Source organism: Buceros rhinoceros, unplaced genomic scaffold, assembly GCF_000710305.1.
Source record: "Buceros rhinoceros silvestris isolate BGI_N320 unplaced genomic scaffold, ASM71030v1 scaffold5452, whole genome shotgun sequence".
In the NCBI taxonomy this organism is placed as follows: Eukaryota; Metazoa; Chordata; class Aves; order Bucerotiformes; family Bucerotidae; genus Buceros; species Buceros rhinoceros.
In genome coordinates this window covers 50,490-72,312 of record NW_010397048.1, presented here as the reverse complement: position 1 = coordinate 72,312, position 21,823 = coordinate 50,490, and the positions used below count along the sequence as shown (strand labels likewise).

Here is a 21,823-nt window from a genome sequence, read left to right as displayed (position 1 = left end):
AAAAATCTTGAAAAGTGCTTTGGAGTTTGTGCTTTGGGGGCCATATTTTTATTACCTAGTTACACTCTTGCGTTGAAGCAACCCTCAGGAGTTTTGGTTAATTGGTTTTCAAATATGGTCCTTTAATTGTTCACACATTGAACTTAGATTTGACTACACTGGCTAATTTTTAATTAAAGTATGTTTACTAAAATAACTTTTAAAGATTAAAATAGGCAGAATCATATATCACTTAATTGCATTCTGTAATGCTCTGTTTGCACGTGGAACCTGCCATCCCCAGAGAGCCTAGCTGGTTCCAAGGAGCTGCCTGCCTGGAAATCATTACAAAAATGGGGCCTCAAAGAATCAAATATAATTTTACTTCAAAGAGCTATAATTCAGCATATATTTTAACTGATGCTTTTCTTGTTCAAGTGTAGTAATTTTGATGAGGAGGAAGAATGTTTAATATTTCCTAGTCATTGAATAAGGACATAGCTCTCAGTTCAAACATCCCCATTCTCTTCTGGTTTTCTTTCTAGCTCTGTCATCTTGCCACTTGTAATTTTTGACGCAGTGGAAGGATTGCCAGTAGTACCTCAGTAATGCTTTGTGTTTCTTCCTGCAATCGTTGCTTTATTGGGTCTGTGTAGCTTCTGTTTTATGGAAGTATTTCTTTTGTCAAAGTGTATTTCTTTTAACGGTGTTTTTGTTAGGATATTAGCTCTGCAATAAACATAACATCTAGTTTGTGATGAATTTCTTTGCTACGTACCATCAGCATCCATGGGTCACTGTAATGACAGCATAGCAAGTAGGTACAGCACACGTACTTCAGGACAGTGTCTGAACATGACATTAGGAGTTAAACTACTCAAAAAACTGCAACAAATACAGAATTCTTTCTGTTTCCATGGCTTTTTTTCCTATGTCAGCAGTTTTGTTGTCAAAAAGTGCTTTGTGTAGTATTTTAGGATTCTTTTGTGAAAGAATGGAATATGATATTGTTATAAAGCAGTTACAATTAGAGAACTTAAAAGTTGCCCAGAAAAGGGGTCATATGAGAGAATGTTGAAGATTATGTCTTACAGTTGACTCCTTAAGAAAAAGTCATTGTGTAAATACCCCATGTTAAGTGAAATTTTCTTTTCTAGCTGTTGTGTTGTAGTAACATAGCCCTGGGAGGAAGGGTACTTAGGCAGGAAGATACTGGTCTTGTTCTTCTGATGCATTGCCTTCCAGGAATATTGCATAGCTGATCCGCTCTTGCTTTTATATGAGTTGTCTGGTATTATACTTTAGTTTGCAGAGAAATAATTGTGGATTAATCATGCAAACTCATTTGGAGTTGAAGAGAGGGTTGTGTTGACAATGCCCATTGAAATAACAGTGAAGTTGGAGATACAAGTTTCATCATCATCATCATGGCTTGGCTTCGTGAACGAAGATCTGGGAACGGCTTTTCCCACACTCACTGCAAGCGATGAGTGCACCCTTCGGGCCTGCGTGGTGGATTTTTTAGGTGAGGCACCAGCGTGTGCGGAACTGGCTCCACCCTTTACACCTGAGGTTCATCTGCCAGGGCCTAGCGAGCTTGGACAGTGACAGCGAAGTCCTCGGGTCGTAGGTTTGGTTAGAGTATCCTTCTCTTAGATGATGGATGCCTTACAGGGCTAAAAGAGCTCCATCTGCCCCGGTTTGTAGTCAGAGTTGTCCTTCTCCTAGGATGGCTGCCTGAAGGCTAGTGACCCCATCCTGCCCATGGACACACTTTGTCTGACCCTTCAGTTGAGACCTGTCTGGCTTGGGAGACCCCACTGGAGGCACATGCCACCACCAGCACAGCTCTCAACCTCACAAGGGCACGCAAGCTCTTTCCCCATGGCAAGGGGGTGCCCGTGAAAGAGTCGCTGCTCTACCTCCGGACATCACAGACCCGGGCATGGGGCGGCCGGGGCCCGCCAAGAACAGGAGTCCTGGAGGGGGAGATACAAGTTTAATGCCTGGGTATGAAGGCTTAATTACTGATTTTGACCTTTTGAAAATTGTAGACTTTTCCTGTACTGAGATTTGACTCCCAAGCTGGAGGTAGCCTATGGAGGCAGAAATAGAGAATGATAATAAAATGAAGTGGAGGTGTATAGCTTCACAAGACATCAATTGAAATCTCTTAAGATTTCACAGAAGCTTCATAATTTGATGAATCATTGGAAAGATGAGTCATTTTAACAAACACTAAAATTCTGTGTTAATGATGTGGTGTAGAAATAACAAGGAGATATCAGATAACAAGGAAATTGTGTAACAATTGAAACAAAACTTGAGAAGTTTATAGTATATATGTATCTTATGAGAAGCACCTAGTATCTTAATGAGGTGGAATATTTTAGTTGAAAACGAAAGTCTTACTTACCAGTGGTGAAATCAGGAGATTCAGAGACCTCCTTGCCCTTCTATGTACTTATGTTTGTAAAGCCAATAGAATTGTGTGCAGGTGAAATACAATTAACAGTTTAGTTAACTGATTTTTGTCTATGAAAAGTATCACCTATTCCCACCTCTCACATATTTTTTACACAGTATCCTAAGTTTATAGAGTATTTCCCTTAGGATTCTGAGCTTGGAACAGAAAGACATTTTTTAAATCAGTGGCATGGATTGTATCAGTGCTGTTGATGCAGAGAAACAGATGTTGCTGTACTTGGAGTACCCTTTTTTTGAATGGTATCTGTATTTTTTTTTAGGGGAAGAAAGCCCATAGATATTCCCAGCAGGGTTAGCCTCAGTACAGAGTTAAACTAGTGGATAAATGACTGGTTTAAATGAGAGTGTAGACATTTAAATTTAAATTCAACATTTCAGTTACTGTTCAGTGATTACATTTGACTGCACTTTTTTTTTAAAAGTAATTCATAGTGTGAGAACCGTGTTTTACTAGTGGAAGTGTTTCATTCTAAATGCACTGAGCTGCACATTTGAGAAAGTTATTTCATATTGTTTATAGCTCTTGCTTAGAGACATTCAGGTTCTGATTATTCACTGATACTTTCTGTACTTGGTGCTTCTTTTTTTTTTTTATTTGTATTATAATTCCAGTTTGTAATTTTGCTTTCTTTCATATAAGGGTGCCTTAAAACTTAAGTCTATTTAAAAGTTACAGAGTAATCTTTATTCTTCTTTCAAAGGTATTCAAAGATCTAGTGCTTATGTTACTGCTTTTTTAACAATATCTTCTCCAATTAACATATATATCTCCTTCCTCAAGCATAAATCTGGTCTTATACAAACTTTCACTCTGCTACAGGTAAAGTCTTAATTTTCTGGTTGTGAAACACAGTTTTACCCTGATTCTGCTGCAGATGTTATGTTTATAAACCTTCTATCCTTAACAGGCAGTTAACGATGAGCTCTTTTTCAGCCTTATTATAATATATTGCACCTCACTGATGGCTGTTCATCTGCTGGCTTCAAGTTGGCTGTTGTTTTTTATAAAAATCATAGAATCACATGAATAAATGGGAAGGAGATAATCCAGAGGGACAGTAGCTCACAGAACTGCTTCCCATTTTGAAAATGATACCGTATTTTAGCAGGGAGATTTTATTAGCTGAGTCCCTTTTTCCATTTGTAATTTTAAGCCACAAATGAGACATATAATCAGATTTTCTTTTCCGAAATGTTTTGTTGTTTATCTGATAATACTGAGTATGTAGTTGATTAGCTTGCTAGGGAGTTAGTTAAAATGTGACTGAAGACCTGTCACAAGTACGTTGAAAACCTCCTTCGTATTCCAGTTTGTATGTAGTCTTAAAACTTGTAGGAAGTTCCTCGACCCGTACAACCTGAAGATGGAAAAGTAAATGCTGTGAAACTCCTCCTTACCTGTGTGATACTGAAAGACAGAATTTGTCATGCCTCTGTGTATGTATTGCGGTGGGGAGTTAGATTCGGATCTGGTTTTCTTTGTAAGTGAAATTAGTTCAGCACCAACCCATTAAGCTCGTGTAGTAAGTTACCTGGCAATTAGGCAAGCACCATTTCACGATAGGAAAAGATTGAGTTTGGTTGGTGCTCCATATTTATGACAGGTCCTGTTCTAAACCCCTTCCTGTTAAAGAAGGTTAGAATTCAGTGGCAGTTACATACATGAATACGCCACGTGATTGGCTTCTCTGACTTCCTGGTTTTAGGGTTTGCTTTTTTTTGGGGGGTGTGGTTGTGGGGGTATGTGTGTGTGGTTTGTTTGGGGTTTTTTTTTGTGTTGGTTGGTTTTGTTTGGGTTTTTCTTCCCTAACATGCAGCCAAGTGGTTTCACACTAACTCCCCAAATATCAAAGTCTGAATGTCTCACCTTTTCACTTGGCATTAAAAAAACCTGAATAACCGTAGTTTAGAATCTCAGAATCACATTTACTTTCTTAGCATTTCAAACTTGTGCCATTGAAGAAGCGTGTCTCATAGCATGTCTGTTTAACTAGTAGTAGAAAGTTTAAACATGTGAGACAGTGTATTCCTGTTTATCATGGCAATTCTGCAGGGTGTTTGTATTTTTATGGCAATATTGTAAATGTCATCACCCGTTCTTGCTTGAGTGTACAAATCCAGTGGTGTATTAGTAAAATCTTGTTTATCTGACAATCGCAAAGTTTGAACAGTCATACAGACACACCTGAAACTCTTGCCTGAAGCCTGAAAGTGTACTTAGGATAGCAGTGTATGCAAGTTGCTTTTAAAATTACTGTTGTTGTGAAACTTGAAACATTCAATGTGATCTGTAATCTTATTGTGTTGCTTGGTCTTCAGGGTTTTTTTATTTTGTTGTTTTAACAGCAATATTTCTTAGGATCTGAACTATAATTTTAGGCTGGTTCTATGCGTTCTGTGCACAACTGAAAATAGTATCACCCAGTATTCTCTAACATAATCTTAAAATATTAGCAGGGCTTAAGTAAAAAAAGTAAGTGAAATTTATTCTGTTTTCTCTAAGGTTTCAGAAGGAGACAAACAACAAAATGAACAATCCAGCCATTAAGAGAATAACAAATGAAATTATCAAATCACCTGAAGATAAACGAGAGTACCGTGGACTGGAATTGGCAAATGGCATTAAAGCTCTTCTCATTAGTGACCCCACCACAGATAAGTCTTCAGCAGCACTTGATGTGCACATAGGTACTTAATGCATGTTGTGTTCATTACGTCATTAATAAAAATGCTTTAAGTTTTGTTATTTTAGTTGCAAATAAACAGGCAGGAGGGACATACAGTGGAAAGACTTGTGCTAACCATTAAGGTTTGTGTTACAAAAAACACAAACTTTTCTGCTTTTGTGATCAGAAAAGGGGCAGGTGTGAGAGCAGTTCTTTCAGACAGCTCCATCTTTCATGTCAGACTTTTTTTTTTTTTCCTTTTTTATTATGTTAAGTCATGTTAAAGCTCTAGAGCACAACTCCCATGAGGAGTGGCTGAGGGAACTAGGGTTGTTTGGTCTGGGGAAAAGGAAGCTGAGGAGAGATGTCATTGCTCTCTACAGCTATCCGAGAAGAGTTTGTAGCAAGGTGGGGGTCGGTCTCTTCTCACAAGAAACAAGTGATAGGACAAAAGGAAATGGCCTCAAGTTGCCCCAGGAGAGATTTAGGCTGCATGGAAAAATTTATTCACGGGAAGGGTTGTAAAGCATTTGAACAGACTGCCCAGGCAAGTGGTGGAGTCGTCATCCCTAGAAGTATTGAAAAGATGTGTAGATGTGGTGCTGAGGGATGTGGTTTAGGGACTTTGGCAGTGCTGGGTTAGCATTTGGATTTGATGATAAAGGTCTTTTCCAACCTAAACAGTTCTAAGTTGTTGACCTGTAGAGGTGAGAAAATGCTGTAGTGCTGGAGGAGTTGGGAGAAGTATTGCCTAACTCCAGTGATGCAGACAGAAATACTGGAAATAAAAGGGGGAGGCAGTTACTTTGACTCTTTGAAATAATGGAAGCCTTGTCTTATGTCTGAGGTATTTCTCAAGCTTGTGTAGTTTCTTGGTTGCTTGGAAAGTATGATGCATGCACACGTTACCTAAGCATCCTCTTACATGTTTGTAGTTGGGAGCTCTTGGTGGTGTTAGTGTAGAAGTGGTAGAGTAACTTCGAAAATTTTTGGCCTTTTTTGTTATGGAGATGGCTGTCACAAATCATTATAGAATCATAGAATCATCTGATTGGAAGGGACCTTTAAGATCATCGAGTCCAACTGCTCACTCTGCACTGCCAGGGTCTGTAAACATCTGCAGGGATACGAACTCCACCAGCTCCCTGGGAAGCCTGTTCCAATGCTTCACAACCTTTTCTGTAAAGTTCTTCCTGATATCTAACCTAGGTCTCCCCTGGTGCAACTTAAGGGCATTTGCTCTAGTCCTGTTGCTTGTCACGTGGGAGAAGAGACCAACTCCCACCTCTACAGCCTCTTTTCAGGTAGTTGTAGAGAGCAATAAGGTCTGCCCTCAGCCTTGTTTTCTCCAGGCTAAACAACCCCAGTTCCCTCAGCCGCTCCTCATAAGACTTGCTCTGCAGACCCTTCACTAGTTTTGTTGCCCTTCTCTGAACTGCTCAAGCACCTCAGTGTCCTTGTTGTAGTGAGGGGCTCAAAACTGGACACAGTGTTTGAGGTGTGGCCTCACCAGCACTGAGTACAGGGGGACAATCACTTCCCTGCTCCTGCTGGCCACACTATTTCTGATACAAGCCAGGATGCCATTGGCCTTCTTGGCTGCCTGGGCACACACTGCTGGCTCATATTCATGTTATCTAGTTTAGAGGATCCCAAATGTGGTTTTGTCAGTTTCTGTGGCAGTAATAACCGACTGCAGCATCCAGTTCTTGCATATGTACTGGAGGAGATCGATCTATTGCCTTCATCTCTACTCCAATTGTACACCCAGAGCAGGACTGCCAGACTCAAATTTCCACATTTCTGGCTTCCATTCTTTGCACATCATCATTGTCCTTTAATCTGTCTGCCTTCACACCTACTAGCTGGTCATCAATAGCTGCTGTGTTTGGGTAATTAGAGGTTATTACTCGTCCTATAAACCACAGGATAAATAAATAGCTTCTTAATTGTGGTTGGCAATTGCTGCCTTTTAACACAGCACAGTTATTAAAGTCAAGGTGTAGAAGTCAGAATGTTGTGATTTGTCAGGTCTTTACAGATTATGAATCATGGACTTCAATTGAGAAATTGTCTCTATAAGGCAATGCAGGCTGATCTAGAGAGGCAATTTGAGACACTAATTAGTTCAGTTACTCGTTCTAAATTTTTTTTTGTATTGAGTTTAGTCAACTGTAGCTGCACAAGTCCGCTTACATCTATAGAATTGATAAAATTGCCTGAGGCAACGTACTGTAATATAAAGCACTTTAAAAGACTTAATGTTTTAGTATTGCTTTCCTTCATGAATTTTTCCTCCTGCAGGATCCTTGTCTGATCCCCCCAACATAGCTGGCCTTAGTCATTTTTGTGAGCATATGCTGTTCCTGGGAACCAAGAAATATCCAAAAGAGAATGAGTATAGCCAGTTTCTCAGTGAGCATGCTGGGAGCTCGAATGCTTTCACAAGTGGAGAACATACCAACTATTACTTTGATGTGTCACATGAACATCTAGAAGGTGCACTAGACAGGTAAACACTTCCTTTATTTAATTTTTTGTTATGTAGGTGCTGTTTGAAATTGTGTAAAAGTTTTTTAGTAGTTTTATCGTGTTATTAAAGAAAGGTTTGAGAGCACCGTTTTTTATAAAAACTGATAATAGATATTCTTCAGTTCAAAAGTTTTGCTCAGATCTTTTCAGCTAGCAGAATTCTTCATTGGGGCAACGTTTTTGAAGTTTAAAGATTGTATTTACACTGAATATTTTTGCAAATGAATATGATCATGAACTTAGGCATTGTGTGAATTCTTGACCTGTATAGCTGAATACTATGCTTCCCGTAGGATCCTTATTTAATTGATAACAAAAGAAGGATGAAGTCTAGAAATATATTAGGGTGCCTTTAGTAAAGGGAACTCACTGAGATCTCTGCCTTCTGTGGGAGGGAGCAGAAATTGAAAGGTATGTAGACAGAGAGGTAAAGAGTGGATTTTCCCTTTGGATTTTTCCTGGACGTTTGACAAGACTGGTTTGATTTGCAAGATAAAGAACCTCTTGCAGCTAAACTTCAAAACAGTAGAAATTTTCAGTGATGCAAGGTCCTTGATCCTCGTGGTACCTTATTTGATGAATATGTTGTTGTCTACATTACAGATAAAGAAATTGAGCAGTAAAGATAGTGAATTGGCATCAAAACTGTCAGGGAATTTGTAAGTTCTGCATTAAACCCCCAATATTTTCAGGAGGTACCAAGCTTCACACTTTTCTGTTACCATTTATGTACACTACTCTTGACTTGAATTAATATTTTTCTTTTCAGATTTGCCCAGTTTTTCCTGTGCCCCTTGTTTGATGAAAGCTGCAAAGACAGGGAAGTGAATGCTGTTGATTCTGAACATGAGAAGAATCTGATGAATGATGCCTGGAGGTTGTTTCAGTTAGAGAAGGCTACTGGCAACCCCAATCATCCCTTCAGTAAATTTGGAACAGGTTTGCCAGAATATAATTATCCATCCACTGGAGTTCTGTGTAACATACACATTAGTATTGTTTATATGAAATTGTTAAAGATGGACTGAAACAATTCCCTCTTTTTCCTCTCCATACGTGTTTATTATGATGCTTTATCACGTTTTCCACATCGCAGACCAAACTGAGCTAGACAAAAACATAGGAAACAGAGTGATCCAAGATCTGCAGTACTACAGTGATAAAGCATCTTTTATGATTCTATTAATTACTGCAGTGAATGCTGCTTTCCAATTACCAGATTTGTCATTATTTGGTACTGTTAGGTCTTTGTGTATAACATAGTGAATGAACTGTGTTTAAATTGGTGTTAGCCACATACTCTTTTTGGTAGCTAGTTTTGAATTAGGACTACATGACAATGAGTAGTTCAATTGGAAAGATCAGCAAAGTAATATGAAAACTCCCGAGTAAGAATATAAAACCAAAATCTTAAGCATAAGACACAACAGTGGTATATGCATAAATAAGTAGTCTTCCAGCTGTAGGTTTATTTCAAGCTTTATTAATCACAGAATGCTTAACAGCGATTTAAAATAAACACCTCCAAAACCTCAATGTAAAAGATATTAAAGTAAGATACTACATCAAACCCACAAATGTTTGATGCTTTGACAGAAGTTTGAATGTTGGGGGTTTTTTCATAGAGGTTATTGTCTACATGAATTTACTTTTGAAACTGTCAAAGTAACAGGTCTTTTAATTCATGCACTGCGGTGTTTAATCCTTGAGCACGAATCTGTTTTGTGGCTGAGTCAGTTTGCTGAATGAATAATTGATGCATATATTGGGTACAGTAGGACAGTGGGAGGGCACTTGATGGCCTTTAAGGATTGGTTTCTTTCTCTGTCTCAAGAAAGAAGAGTATTTTTGCACCTGTTGATGGAGGGCATAGTTAATGGGCTGGTAGCCAGCTGCTACAAGAGCACGTATTGCTCTGTTCTTTATTCTTCAGCAGAGAGGGTCACTCTCTAGGGATACTATAGAGGGCTGTTCCCTATAGGGAAACTAACCGTATTTTCCAAACAGATAAATTTGAAAATAAAGCCTTGAGAACTACTGGTTTGTAGGATTTGTGCACTGGTCATATATGCATAGCTGGGATGCTGTCCCAGTCTTATCTTTCTTGCTGTTTTTCCTGTAAGCACGCGAGTCAACTTTTCTGCTTTTTCTTCCTCCTTGTCTCTTGCTCTCTTAAGGGAATTACTGGTCTCAGGATAACAGGGTATTTATTTGCAGTTGTGGTCTGTAGATTCTCTTGACCATTTTGTGTATCCACATAGTAATGGGAAGTGGAGTTCATTAAAATCCAGTGTGCTCTTTGTAGACTCTTTTCTGTTGTTTTAAGTTCTTACATTTATTAAACACACGTTCTGCTTTCACTGTGAATCTGTTCTTAGAGTAAATCAGTGAAAACTTGATGTATAGATTGCACTAATTAACAGGAGGATAGCTTGATGGAGGAAGTTCAATATCTTCTGCTTATGGTCTTATTCAGGGAGAGTTGTAGTTCTCTTCCTCTTAGTGAAGCAGAAGCTGAGCCGTCACAATTTACAAATCCTGTTCGTAAATTAGTAATGATTTCATTTAATATACTAGGCTATAATTTGTGGCACACAATGCTACAAATAATTTCACGCAGTGATTCCTATGGCAAGAGTGCATATATAGGAGTAAAACCTGCTAGAAATGTGCCAAAAAAAAATCTTTTTCTTCTGAATAAGAGCCAGGGCTTACTTGCATTGCTTTAAAATAACCCATTCAAATTAAAGAGATGAATTTGGAAGACTAAACCATCCTTGGTTCTTTAGGAATGTGCAGGTGGAGAGTGGAAGTGTTTATTGCCTCTGATAAACTGAGACTGATCTGGTTTACTTATTATGCATAGTAATTATTTCAAAAATTTACTATCTGTCTGGAGGAAAGCAGATTTATTAATGTGTATTTTTCTTTTTGATTAGTAAGTTCCTAAACATCAATTACTGTTAACTTTTTTTTTATGTTACAGGGAACAAACTCACTCTGGAAACTAGACCAACCAAAGAAGGAATAGATGTAAGACAAGAGCTCTTGAAGTTCCATTCTACTTATTACTCATCAAATTTAATGGCTATTTGTGTCTTAGGAAGAGGTGAGTTTTGTTCAGTTGGTTGAGTAAGACTTTATATGTGTTTATGTTTGAAGAAAGTTAAGGGGATGCAAGTGTCTGAAGATTGACAGAAGGGAAAGAAGTAAAACTGACAGTACCGACTGACTGAACATAGTTTTGTATTTACTGAAGTTTCCAAAGGAACTTGAAATGTAAACTTATGTGTTTATAAGCTTACAACAGAAAAAATAAACTGACAATTTAAAATCAATTAGCAAATCATCAGTTGTCATTCTGTGTTTGTCTTATGAAGACTGACACCTCTCTGGTTTCAGAGTTTGGGAGGGCTTTTGATACTGTGTTCATATTTTAGACTTACACTTCCACTACAAAAATTTCTGTATTCTCAAAGGATAAACCTAACCTAACATTTAGAAAAAAAGTCTTTACTTCAGATTACTTCTGAATTAACATAACGGAGGCTCCAACTGTGTAAAATCTTCCACAGTTGAGATGGTATTTTACATAGGTTTGCCAAAAGCTTAATAAGTGTGTTGAAAACAATTCACTTCTGGAAAATATGCTGGCAGGCTGGTATTTGTATGATGTTTTACAATAATGCTTGGGTGGTGAGTATGAGTGGAAAAAGCTCATTAGCAAAGTGAAATCTTCCTTTACAACTATCTGTTTACAGAATGTCGAGTATGAAGGTGATTAGCAAAATGTACCTTTCTTAATTTCAATCATAGCATAGATGAATCATTATTTCTTGGCTTTTTAAGGTGGGCAAACACAGTGAGGTTTATACTTCTTAACCAAATCCAAGTTTTGTGCATATACTCACTACTGAATCAGTTCCAGGCTCCCTACTTTCTTTCATTTGATTTATTATTATAACTCATCTGCTGTAACATTGCATATTGATTAGAATATAGTGGAAGTTTGTTTTTTCACCATTGCAAGCCGAATGGTAAAATGCATTAGTGGGTTTTTTTCTTTGTTTGGTTTTTTTTTGTTTCTTTTTTTTTTAAAGGTGGGCTATCAGACGTATTACTACTAGTTACGTAGGTAATACCATTAGGGCTTAATATGTCATGGGTGAAAATGCCTTGCCTTACTCTTCCGGCAGCAGTGTAACACTTCGTGCAAGTAAACACTGTAGTATTGATAGAAGTAGCTTGTAAATACTTAAAAATATTGTTAACTTATTTTTATTGTTATTTGAAAGAGGTGCTTACCCCTTTTCAGGCATTTTCCCCTTCTGTTTTTTTTATGGGAGCAAAATAAAAATATTTTCTTTAAAAATATTTATTTATTAATTGAAGGTAAATAGATATCAATCAAAGTTCAGAACAAGTTAATTAAAATTCTGTTCCTCTTTTAGCAGTTCTGTTTTCAAGTGTCCAGGCATCTGTTCTTTATTTACCCAGTTCTTTACTGGACAGGCAATATTCTGGACAAGATCTGCGTTTCAAGTATCTACAAAATGTAGAAAATAGTCTTAAAATCTGCTACCTTTCAAATGTTTCTGCAATTTGAACATAACTACTTTTTAAACTACAAAATACAAAAATTATTCTTACTAAAATCCTGAATTTAGGTGGATTTACTCATCATTTTCCACAGCTGAATTCTTTCAGTGTGAGTTGCCCTAGTAGAAAGTTCAACATTTAGAAAAAATAAGGAGCCTTTGAAACATTGGTCTTTGGGATTTTTCCTGTCAATCTTATTAAATAAATTAACAAATTTTTGAAAGGTAACTCTCAGGCTTTTTGTTAGTCTGCTTGTATACAAAATGCTGTGCAACTACCCTTAGTTGTCACATTTAATTAAGTAGTTGTCGCTGTAACAGTGAAGTGCTATATGGTCAAGAGTTGCCTCTTATTTTCCCTGAAAAGAAAAATACTTTTTCTCACTCCTTTATTTGTTCAAGCAGGAGAATTATGCAATTCCTTTCTGGAAGATTTTATATTAATTACTGATTTGGCTATTTGAGGGCTTGCCTCAAAAAAACCATTGAATTTGAAAGTTTACAAGTTTGTTCTTCCTGTTTTGGGTTTGGTTTTTTTTTTATTATTTCCAGGGAGTTCTGCCCATAAAAAGCAAACTGCAGAAAACAAACTTTGTTAGTATTATTCCATAAATTCTTTCCTGAAATACCTTGCTATCAATGTAGCAGGACTGCTAGGTAATAAACAAACAAATAGTTAGAAATTCTATAACAAAAAAGTATGTTGAGTTGCACGCTGCAAGTCCCCCATGATCTTTCTGCTCTTGGGCATTCTGAAATAAATGTATGTCTAAAGCTATGTGCAGAATAGTAATTATCTGACTTTCCTATGACTTTATATACTTTATGTAAAACAAAAATGTCATTAAAAAGGGAGGGAGAAATCAGAATATAATTTCTCTTGTAAGCAGTAACAAATATTCAAAATTAATTTTTTTTTTTAATAAAAAGCAAAATTCATTGAGTAATTGTAGAACAGCTGTAGGACAACAATTCACATATGGACTTTTAAATGGAAATTTTTTCAGTAAGAATCACTCTGGCAGCTGGAAATCTGTCCTGAAGAAAACTCTTGCTAAAGTTGTAGTGCTTAAATGAGTGTGTATTTTGCTGACATGGATAAGATAGTGGTCTTTGATAGAATTGCATGCAGTTAACAAAATGTTATTACGCAGTGACCCACCTTGGCTTGTATTTTTTTTTTCCCTGCATGGTTCTCTCAGCATAGTGTAGAAGCATGCATGTGTTTTGGCAGGAAAGATTCTGCTTTCTAAATCTAACCGGGATTTGTTTTACTAACAAGGTGACTGTTTTTTTGAAATCTTTTGAGGGTTAAGGTTGTACTTTGAGACATCCAAGAAATGCTCATTTTTTTTCTTCTATGCCCACCCTTGAAAGACATGTCCTAAAAAACTTGACAAATTACTCTTCTTGTCTTAGTGTCACTCTGAGAAGTTCTCCAAAATGCGTTTCTTTAAGCAGATTGATATTTTGAAGACACTATTTCAGTAGAAGTGGGATAGGTCAATTTCAGGGAATTCATGCACATCAAATTCTTTCTGCAAATGGCCTTGCTCTCATTTTTGGAGAGTACTAGAGTTACAGACCTAAACTAGAAGGAATGTAGAAGCAGAAGCACTTAAACAGGTCACAGTTGCGTGTAGAATTTTGAGGCAGATGAGCCTGTCTCACAATGTACGTGAAGTATTGGAGGTGAGTTGAGCCTGAAGATTATCCAAGTTCTGACAAAGATGTTTTCATTCTGGAAAATTTGCAGCTGTAATTCCATGTCCCTTAAGCTTTTTGAGGAGTGTTTATATTCAATATCTGATGTGTTTTTTCTTCAGTTCCAGCTTAGATTAATCAGTAAAATTTAAAGATGGTTTTTACGGGTTTTAATCATGGTTAAAACCTCCCTTTAGCGACCATGGTGCTTATAGCGTGTTACAGTTCAAAACTTAAATATTAATACAGGTTTTCTTCCTGAAATGAATAATCATCATAACATTAAAACTATTTTTCTGTATAATTCACGCCTCCCCCTATGAATATACAAAATCCAGATTTGCCAGAATATTCAGATAATTATTATACTTTTTGTAATATTTCTTTATTCTAGAATCCTTGGATGAGCTGACTTGCTTAGTGGTAAAGTTATTTTCAGAAGTAGAAAATAAAAATGTCCCTATACCAGAGTTTCCTGAACATCCTTTCCAAGAAGAACATCTCCGGGTATGTATAGAGATACGTCATCCATCAGGAGTGTGTACCTTAAATGATGCTTTTCATGTTTCATTAATACATTGTGCGCTTGACTACGTTTGTATCAGTGTCCCTGTTAAGTTCCATATTCCTTTCTTAATTTTCCACCCAGCTCTCCATGCTGAGTGCAGTATAGTTTTGTGTAGCTCATAGTAAAGGTTGTATATTTGGTTGCAGCTGTAAGCAGCTGAGAAATAATTATCTTTTTGTTTGCATCATGAATGGCTAAGGTGTTGCCCTAAATTTTACATACATTTATTTTTGAGATTTTGTTGATAAGCTTGTAATAAAATATATTTGAAGGGAACACATGTGCTCCTGAGATGAATAAAATAATGAGTTCTCTTTTGCTTATGGATCTCCTTGTTTATTTTCCCTTCTCAGCAACTTTACAAAGTGGTACCCATTAAGGACATTAGAAATCTTTATGTCACATTTCCTATACCAGACCTTCAGAAGTACTATAAATCAAACCCTGGCCATTACCTTGGTCATTTGATTGGTCATGAAGGTCCGGGGAGTCTTTTATCAGAGCTTAAAGCCAAAGGTAAGTCCTGTGAAGGTAAAGAATTAAAAAATAATTTATTACAGAATTTTTTTTAAGTTTAGCTTTGTTTCCTTAAAATTGACTTCTGTACGTTAAATTTAAAGCTCCCAACTGAGTAATTAGTTATTTCATTTTGTGCTTTAGTTTTGTTTTTGTGGTATGTAAAAATAAGTAAATAACAGGCCCTATGACTACTAAATATTATTTCTTGCACTTCCCTTTATTTACCCTGGTTTGGAGAGTTATATGACATTTGACATAATGACGTTGTCTCTGTTCTGTCAGTGACTTGGAGACTATTGTCAGGTCTCTTAGTATCTGGAAGACTATGGGAGTGTGTTTTTCGCTATTGTTCTTTATATTACTACATTCTGAACAGAAGTAAATGATTCAGTAATCAAATGATCTTGAATTTGTCGTATCACTCTGAGCACAAAATCAGAGAGGGTTGACTTGTGGTTAACTTGCACTGTTGCTACAGTCATTGGGAAAAGGAAACGTAAAAGAAAAAAAAGTAATGTTGCTGAAGCATACAAAAAGAAGCATAAATTGTTTCAGATTTGTTTATGTAATATATTTTGTTTTTGATTTCATAGGATGGGTAAATACTCTTGTTGGAGGACAAAAGGAAGGTGCTAGAGGTTTCATGTTTTTTATCATTAATGTGGACTTGACAGAGGAAGGGCTTTGTAAGTGCAGCACTATGTCTGCATTCCATGTTATTCTTGATCTGATGGGTTTGTGTTTGTATTCCAAGAGACTAAATGTGTTTATAGCTTGAAAGCCAATTTATTTTAATTAACTGGTAATTCTGTGTTTAGACCTCTTTAAAATGTTAGATGGAGTGTATTAACTTAAACCATTTGAGGTTATTTTAAATATTTGAGGTTATATTAAAGTATTTAATAAAAATATTTTAAAGTAAATTTATTTAAAAGAAAAACTATTAATGTATTTTTGTGCTACTTATTCATACTATATAGACCTACTTATATTATAAATCAATATCTGAACATATGTTCAATACAGTTCTTCAGAATTAGCTGGGGACCTAAACACTTCTCTTATGTTCATGTCTGAGAAAAACACTTAACTTTGCCAGGGGGATTGAATATGTACGTAAATATCTTGATGTATCAGGGTGTAATTAAAAATCAAACCTGAAATATTTGTGTTGATCAGAATTTTTTCTTTGTGCAGAACTAAATGAATGATTAAGCAACTGATTTTTTTCTTTCCAGTGCATGTTGAAGATATTATTTTGCACATGTTTCAATATATTCAAAAGCTACGTACAGAAGGACCTCAAGAATGGGTTTTCCAAGAGTGCAAGGTACAGTGGTCAGTACTTGAAATATGTGGTGGTTGTATTTTTACAAATTTTTTAATTATAAGAAGAAAGATTCCTTGGCTGTGGAAGTAGCATTTGCCTGGTAATTAAGTTTATTCATTTCAAAGGTGTAACATGACACAAAAGACAAGTACATTCAGAATATGTTGTCTTGATGTAGAAATGTGAAATGCTTTTATAGAAGTTGAGTTGATTTTTTTATGATAGTGTAGTAGAGATGGAAGAAGAATTACCTTACTCTGTCCACAAGGGTTTTGCATAACCTTCATTAGTCTTGGCTGAAGGTGGAGCAGGGAAGCATTTGCTGTGAGTACATTGAATTGGAAATTGCCATTATTCTACCCCCCTCGTCTTTCATGTGTCAAGTTGTATAGTTGAGATTGTAAAAGCAGTAGGACGTTTAATCTGCTGTTCCCTTATCTTTTTGAGAGGTGAACTAAAGCTTTCTGTGGAGTACTTTGGCTGTACACTTCCGTCTTTGCTTTAAGTCTGTATGATTCTGTGTGCACAGAGCAAAAATGTTAAGTATCCTATTAGAATTACGTAGTACTGCACCTCTCTGTGACAGTGTGAAATAAAACCAGTTTTATTTATATGTATGTGTCATTGGTTCACTACAAATATTCGGGTAAAGATTTCTTCTCCCACCTTAGCTTTATTTGGTGAAAACTCTGGAGTCTCTTCCATCTAAGAGCAGAAAATCTGCATGAGTGAACTTTGTTTCTTGCATTTTGATGCTGTACACCCATAAAAGAAGTATCTTTTCTCTCTGCTTAAAGTCCCAATGGAGTTGTTTCACCGTCATTGCAAGCAAATAGCAGATTTGAAAGGGGTAGTTTGACCCTCCCATCTCATCCCTGTGTCTTTCCCTTGCTCCTCTTTTATCAGCCCTAGCACTGAGATGTGTTCTGTTTCTGTGGCTAAGACGGCAGAAAGAAACACTTTTTCTGTCTCTAAACTTACTTTTTGGCTGGCTGAACAAAAGGATCAAAAAAAGAAGGGGAAAGTTCACTAACATAGAATGAACATTGCACTGGAACACCATGCATTGGTTTTAACAAAGTTGGTGTGTTTTCACATTATCAGAAAATTTAAATATATAAGCTATGGGTCAGATCTCTTACTATGAACAGGACATACCAGACTTGTATAAAACTTCACCTTGTCAGACTATCTGAAACTGCTTCTGAGTTTTGTGCTGCTTGAATATTACTGAAAACATTTGTGTTAGCTGCCTAACTACTATAAAATGTATACAACAAAACTCTTTTCCTTTGTTACAGCCAATAATTCTTAAAATAGCCTTTAATATATGCTTTTCAAACCTCCCTGCATTGTTTCCTAGGATCTAAATGCTGTAGCATTCAGATTTAAAGATAAAGAACGACCACGAGGTTATACATCAAAACTTGGAGGAATGTTGCATGTAAGTGTGAGAGTTTCTTGTTTGGTTGTTTTTGTGTTTGGGATTTTTTTTAACATTATAGTAATCATTTAGCAGTAGGATTGATTGCAGTCATAATAAATATAAGTATTAGCAAAGGTGCTTTGCACTTCTTGAGCTTAGGAAGCTGGTATCGTGCTGCATAGATTTTAGTTTTGTCAGCCAGTAAGTCACATTTCCTTCACTCTTTCGTTTTATACTTCCATACTTGGTAGAGCTGACTTACAGTAACTACAGCTGCTATTTGATCCATTTCAGTGTTTCGTAAGACGTGTGCCTTTTCATTCTGTGTCTACCTGATAGCGAAATGTTCTCTAGGGAAATATTAGAGAAATAATACTTTATCATAAATGCAAGCAGTTGCTAAAGACTTCCATAGTTAACAAAGCTGAAATACTGCAGTAAGCGGTATGTTTATATTAAGATAGCAAATTAAAAATGTTTGGCTCTACTAATGTGATTACTGGTACTCAAAGAATCATGTAGGTTTTAATTGGTCTTCATACTTCTTGCAAATGCTTCATATTTCTTGAGTTCCCTCATTTTGCACTAAAGGAGGATTTAGATGGGATTTTTTTTGTCTAGTGAAATTCATGGAACTTTTGTACATTGTGGCCATTCTCCATTGCATAGCTAATGTCTACATCTACTTGGCAGGAATTCCTGTTATAGCTCCTGCATCTTAAAGTTGTAAAGTCTAAAACAATGATTGTTAATTTTAGAATTCTCTTTCTGTTTATTAAAAAGCATTAGACTTAAGTGAAAATGTTTAAATGGGTATTAAAAAGAGCTCCTGTTTGGGATGCTGACACTTGCTTTTGTTCTGGCAAATGCATAAAATCACTTTAACAAATGGACTTCTGCCTTCTGAAACAATCTTCCAGTAACCTGTGTGTGTTGGATCATTCCCGAATGCAACTACACTCTCCAAAAATCAGGCCAGGATGTTGCCAGTAGTGTTCCAAAGAGCAGAGTATTGATTCAGGGCTACTTTTTTCACTGCTTTTCTTCTGTTGTGTTTTGCAGTATGAATGGTAGTTCTGATTTGGCTGTTAGTTGCCTGAACACTAATAGAAAAATAAATTTTCTAGTTCTCTTTATTGCATCTGAGTCATACTAAGTTTATGCTTTGAAATAACCAAGCTAGAATAGGTGTTTCGTGTGCTTACGAATACTAGCTGTTTTTCATAAGTAGAACTGAGTATAAGTTAGCATGAGTAAATGTAATGTCGTACATTGTTACATATTTAGTGAAAAGCTTTAAAACCCCTTTTTATTCAACAAAACAGAAGTTCATCTTTAAAGCACAGTAGTGACAACTCCTTCAATCAGCACAAAGGTTTTGCTGTCAAATTATATTTCATACTTGTCACTTGTAGACTGGGTGTTTTCCAGGTAGTCGTTCCCTGGTTTGCAGCGCCTTTTTTGTTTTATTTATATTGTCGCCTTAACTGTATCATTTTAAAAAATACCGTTTTAATCTGATTGTCCTATCTAGATTGGTTTAGTCCGTTTTATTTTACTTATGTTGTGCTCTGACCTTGCTGAAAAGTAATCACAAAATCACCGAATAGTTGGGGTTGGACTGGACCTCTGGAGGTCATCCTGTCCAACCCCCCTGCTCAAATACAATAGCAACACAAAAATAACAAAGTAACCAAATACTTTTCACATTTAATTCCAGTTGGTGAGAAGACTGTGGCCTGTGTTTGTAAAGGAAATAAAGTGTAGACTCTTGGTCACTAAATCTGTATTGCCTTAGTACTTTCAAATCAGAAGTGCATAGGTTTGTTAAAATCTTCCCTTCAAGTTTCTTAGTCTGTGTAGCCGTTATGCAGAATGTAGTTAAATGAGCATTCTTCAGTGTACAATGAATCTTTTGGATAAGACCCTTCAAATTCTGGATCTTTAGAATTCACATTTGAATTTTTTGTAGTAATAGGTTTGGTTCATTGTCCTTGGTCTGGCCCCTTCTCTTTTCCAGAATTTCTTCTTCTGAGTTACTCTGGGTTCTGGAAGTCATTTCACTGTGGTTTTTTGTATAATGTGTGTAAGAAAGCCATTATATAATAGTTTTATAAGAATTCTGGTGAAAAAAAAAAAAGTATACCTGTATGGTAGATTGCAAGTATTCCGTGCCTATGTCACCTGGTATTTTCCCGTGGTAAAGAGATGGTCATCGTTTTCCTGTCACCCACACTAATAATTTTCAGAGCAATTTTAACTGTTTTTTCTTCTTAAATTGTGATGTACCTTAAGAGATCCTCATTTTGATCTTAAATGTTAGAATTAAAATTGTGTAAATTTGAGTTATGCTTTTAGATAATTGAAATATACTTTCCTTTAAATACTGTGAAAATTGAATTCTTAGGGAACTCTAAAAAACTCTGTGTGTTTTTTTTCTTTTTATTTCTTTGTTATGTTTTGTTTTTCCCAAAGACACTCTAGTGACCCCTTGGTGTTCTTTTATCTTTAAAAATATCCTCCAGGGGTCAGCATTTACCATGTTATTTTTCTTTAATTACTTCAAAACACTGTTTAAAGGTGGGTGACTTTTTATACTGAGACACAAAACATTTCACAATGAAAGGCAGGTAATATGCAGTATATAAAATTAACAAATGTAGGAGAAATATGAATGCACAGTTAAAAATAAACGAGACGGAGTAGTACTTTAAGAGAAAGATTTTAAGATACCTATGCACTTCTAATTTGAAATTGCCAAGGTAATACAGATTTAGTGACCAAAAGTATACACCTTTTTATTTCCTTTACAAAACAGTATTTTTTTTCATGCTTACTTTTTGTTTAATTCACCTACATATTTCTGGGCTTTGTTTTTTAGTATTATCCTATAGAAGAAGTACTGGCTGCTGAATATTTGCTTGAAGAATTCAGGCCTGATTTAATAGAGATGGTACTGGATAAATTGAGACCAGAAAATGTTCGGTAAGTTAAACTGCCATAACTTGTATTTTAATCCAAACATTGTAAGAAAGCAGAAGAACTATTGGAAGCACAAATTCTTAGGTGTCTCTTACAGGTCCGAAGTAAGTGTAATTGAAAAAGAGCTAGTTGCTCTAATGTCTCTGCTGCCCATTGAAAATAAGCACTGCTAAGAGCATGCAAATTTTCCGGTTCAGACAGAAACATCCTTTCAGTCCTTTCCATGCTGGATGTTTTCCTCAGACTGAAATGTTTTTTAGGAAGATACTTACTTGGAATAGATCAGCTGTTACTGAGGAAAAGCCCAGTAAAATTCTCCTGCCTCACTAAATTTTTGAGACATTTAAAGGAGTGCTCTAACATTTGTAATTTGGAGCTAGGTCTGGAAATCTGTTAAGAGAATGGCTTTTGTCTGCTCTAGATATTTTATTTTCCCTGTAGAAAGCTATGAAACTTCATGCAGATTAGCAGACCCTCTGAAAAACACCAGTTTATGTGGGTAGAAAGAGCTGTGCCTTTAGCTGCTACAATCTCCCAGACTTTCAGGCATCTCTTTGATGTGAGTGTGGCCATGCTGCACACGCGCTTTCTTTGCAGAGTGAGTGTGCTGCAGTACTAATTTCAGGGCTCAATAATTGGTTAGACTAGGTGTTGAAAGGAAAAGGGGAAGGCTCGCTCTCCTCTGCTTTTGAGGATCTTACCAAGCAAGGTAGAAGTGAGAGGCTGAAAGAACAAATGTACCTAATGTCTATTTGACTACCTAAAGAATAATAGTGTGACTGGGATGAGGGAAATTTTTCTGAGAGGATGATTTACAAGTGAAGGAATCTGGAAGCTGTAGAGAAGAAAATGAGGGCAGGTGAAAAAAAAGGCAGAGGAGGAGGAAGAGCCTGGAACAAGAGAGCTGGCAAAGAACTTCATGGGGGTAAATTAAGGGGGGGTGGATATTGATAGCTGTGGGGAACTGGTATCTCAGTCAAGGTTGGATAGAGAGACTGGCTAAAGGAAATGCCCGGGGGGGGTAAGGGGAGG

The 21,823-nt window shown here is 36.4% G+C and overlaps 1 protein-coding gene across 1 annotated transcript in view; it reads left to right on the top strand.

The window, feature by feature from the left end:
- Positions 1 to 4,969: 4,969 nt before the first annotated feature.
- The window catches only part of IDE (insulin-degrading enzyme), a gene marked incomplete at its 5' end in the record, with an annotated part of 58,691 nt that continues 41,837 nt past the window's right edge, over positions 4,970 to 21,823 (top strand). Inside the window, 10 exons of the mRNA XM_010146087.1 lie at positions 4,970 to 5,154; positions 7,437 to 7,644; positions 8,434 to 8,603; positions 10,651 to 10,773; positions 14,361 to 14,473; positions 14,888 to 15,050; positions 15,647 to 15,739; positions 16,292 to 16,383; positions 17,747 to 17,827; positions 20,691 to 20,794. Of these exons, the coding sequence (XP_010144389.1) occupies positions 4,970 to 5,154; positions 7,437 to 7,644; positions 8,434 to 8,603; positions 10,651 to 10,773; positions 14,361 to 14,473; positions 14,888 to 15,050; positions 15,647 to 15,739; positions 16,292 to 16,383; positions 17,747 to 17,827; positions 20,691 to 20,794 (1,332 nt within the window). The remainder of the gene's footprint in view (positions 5,155 to 7,436; positions 7,645 to 8,433; positions 8,604 to 10,650; positions 10,774 to 14,360; positions 14,474 to 14,887; positions 15,051 to 15,646; positions 15,740 to 16,291; positions 16,384 to 17,746; positions 17,828 to 20,690; positions 20,795 to 21,823) is intronic.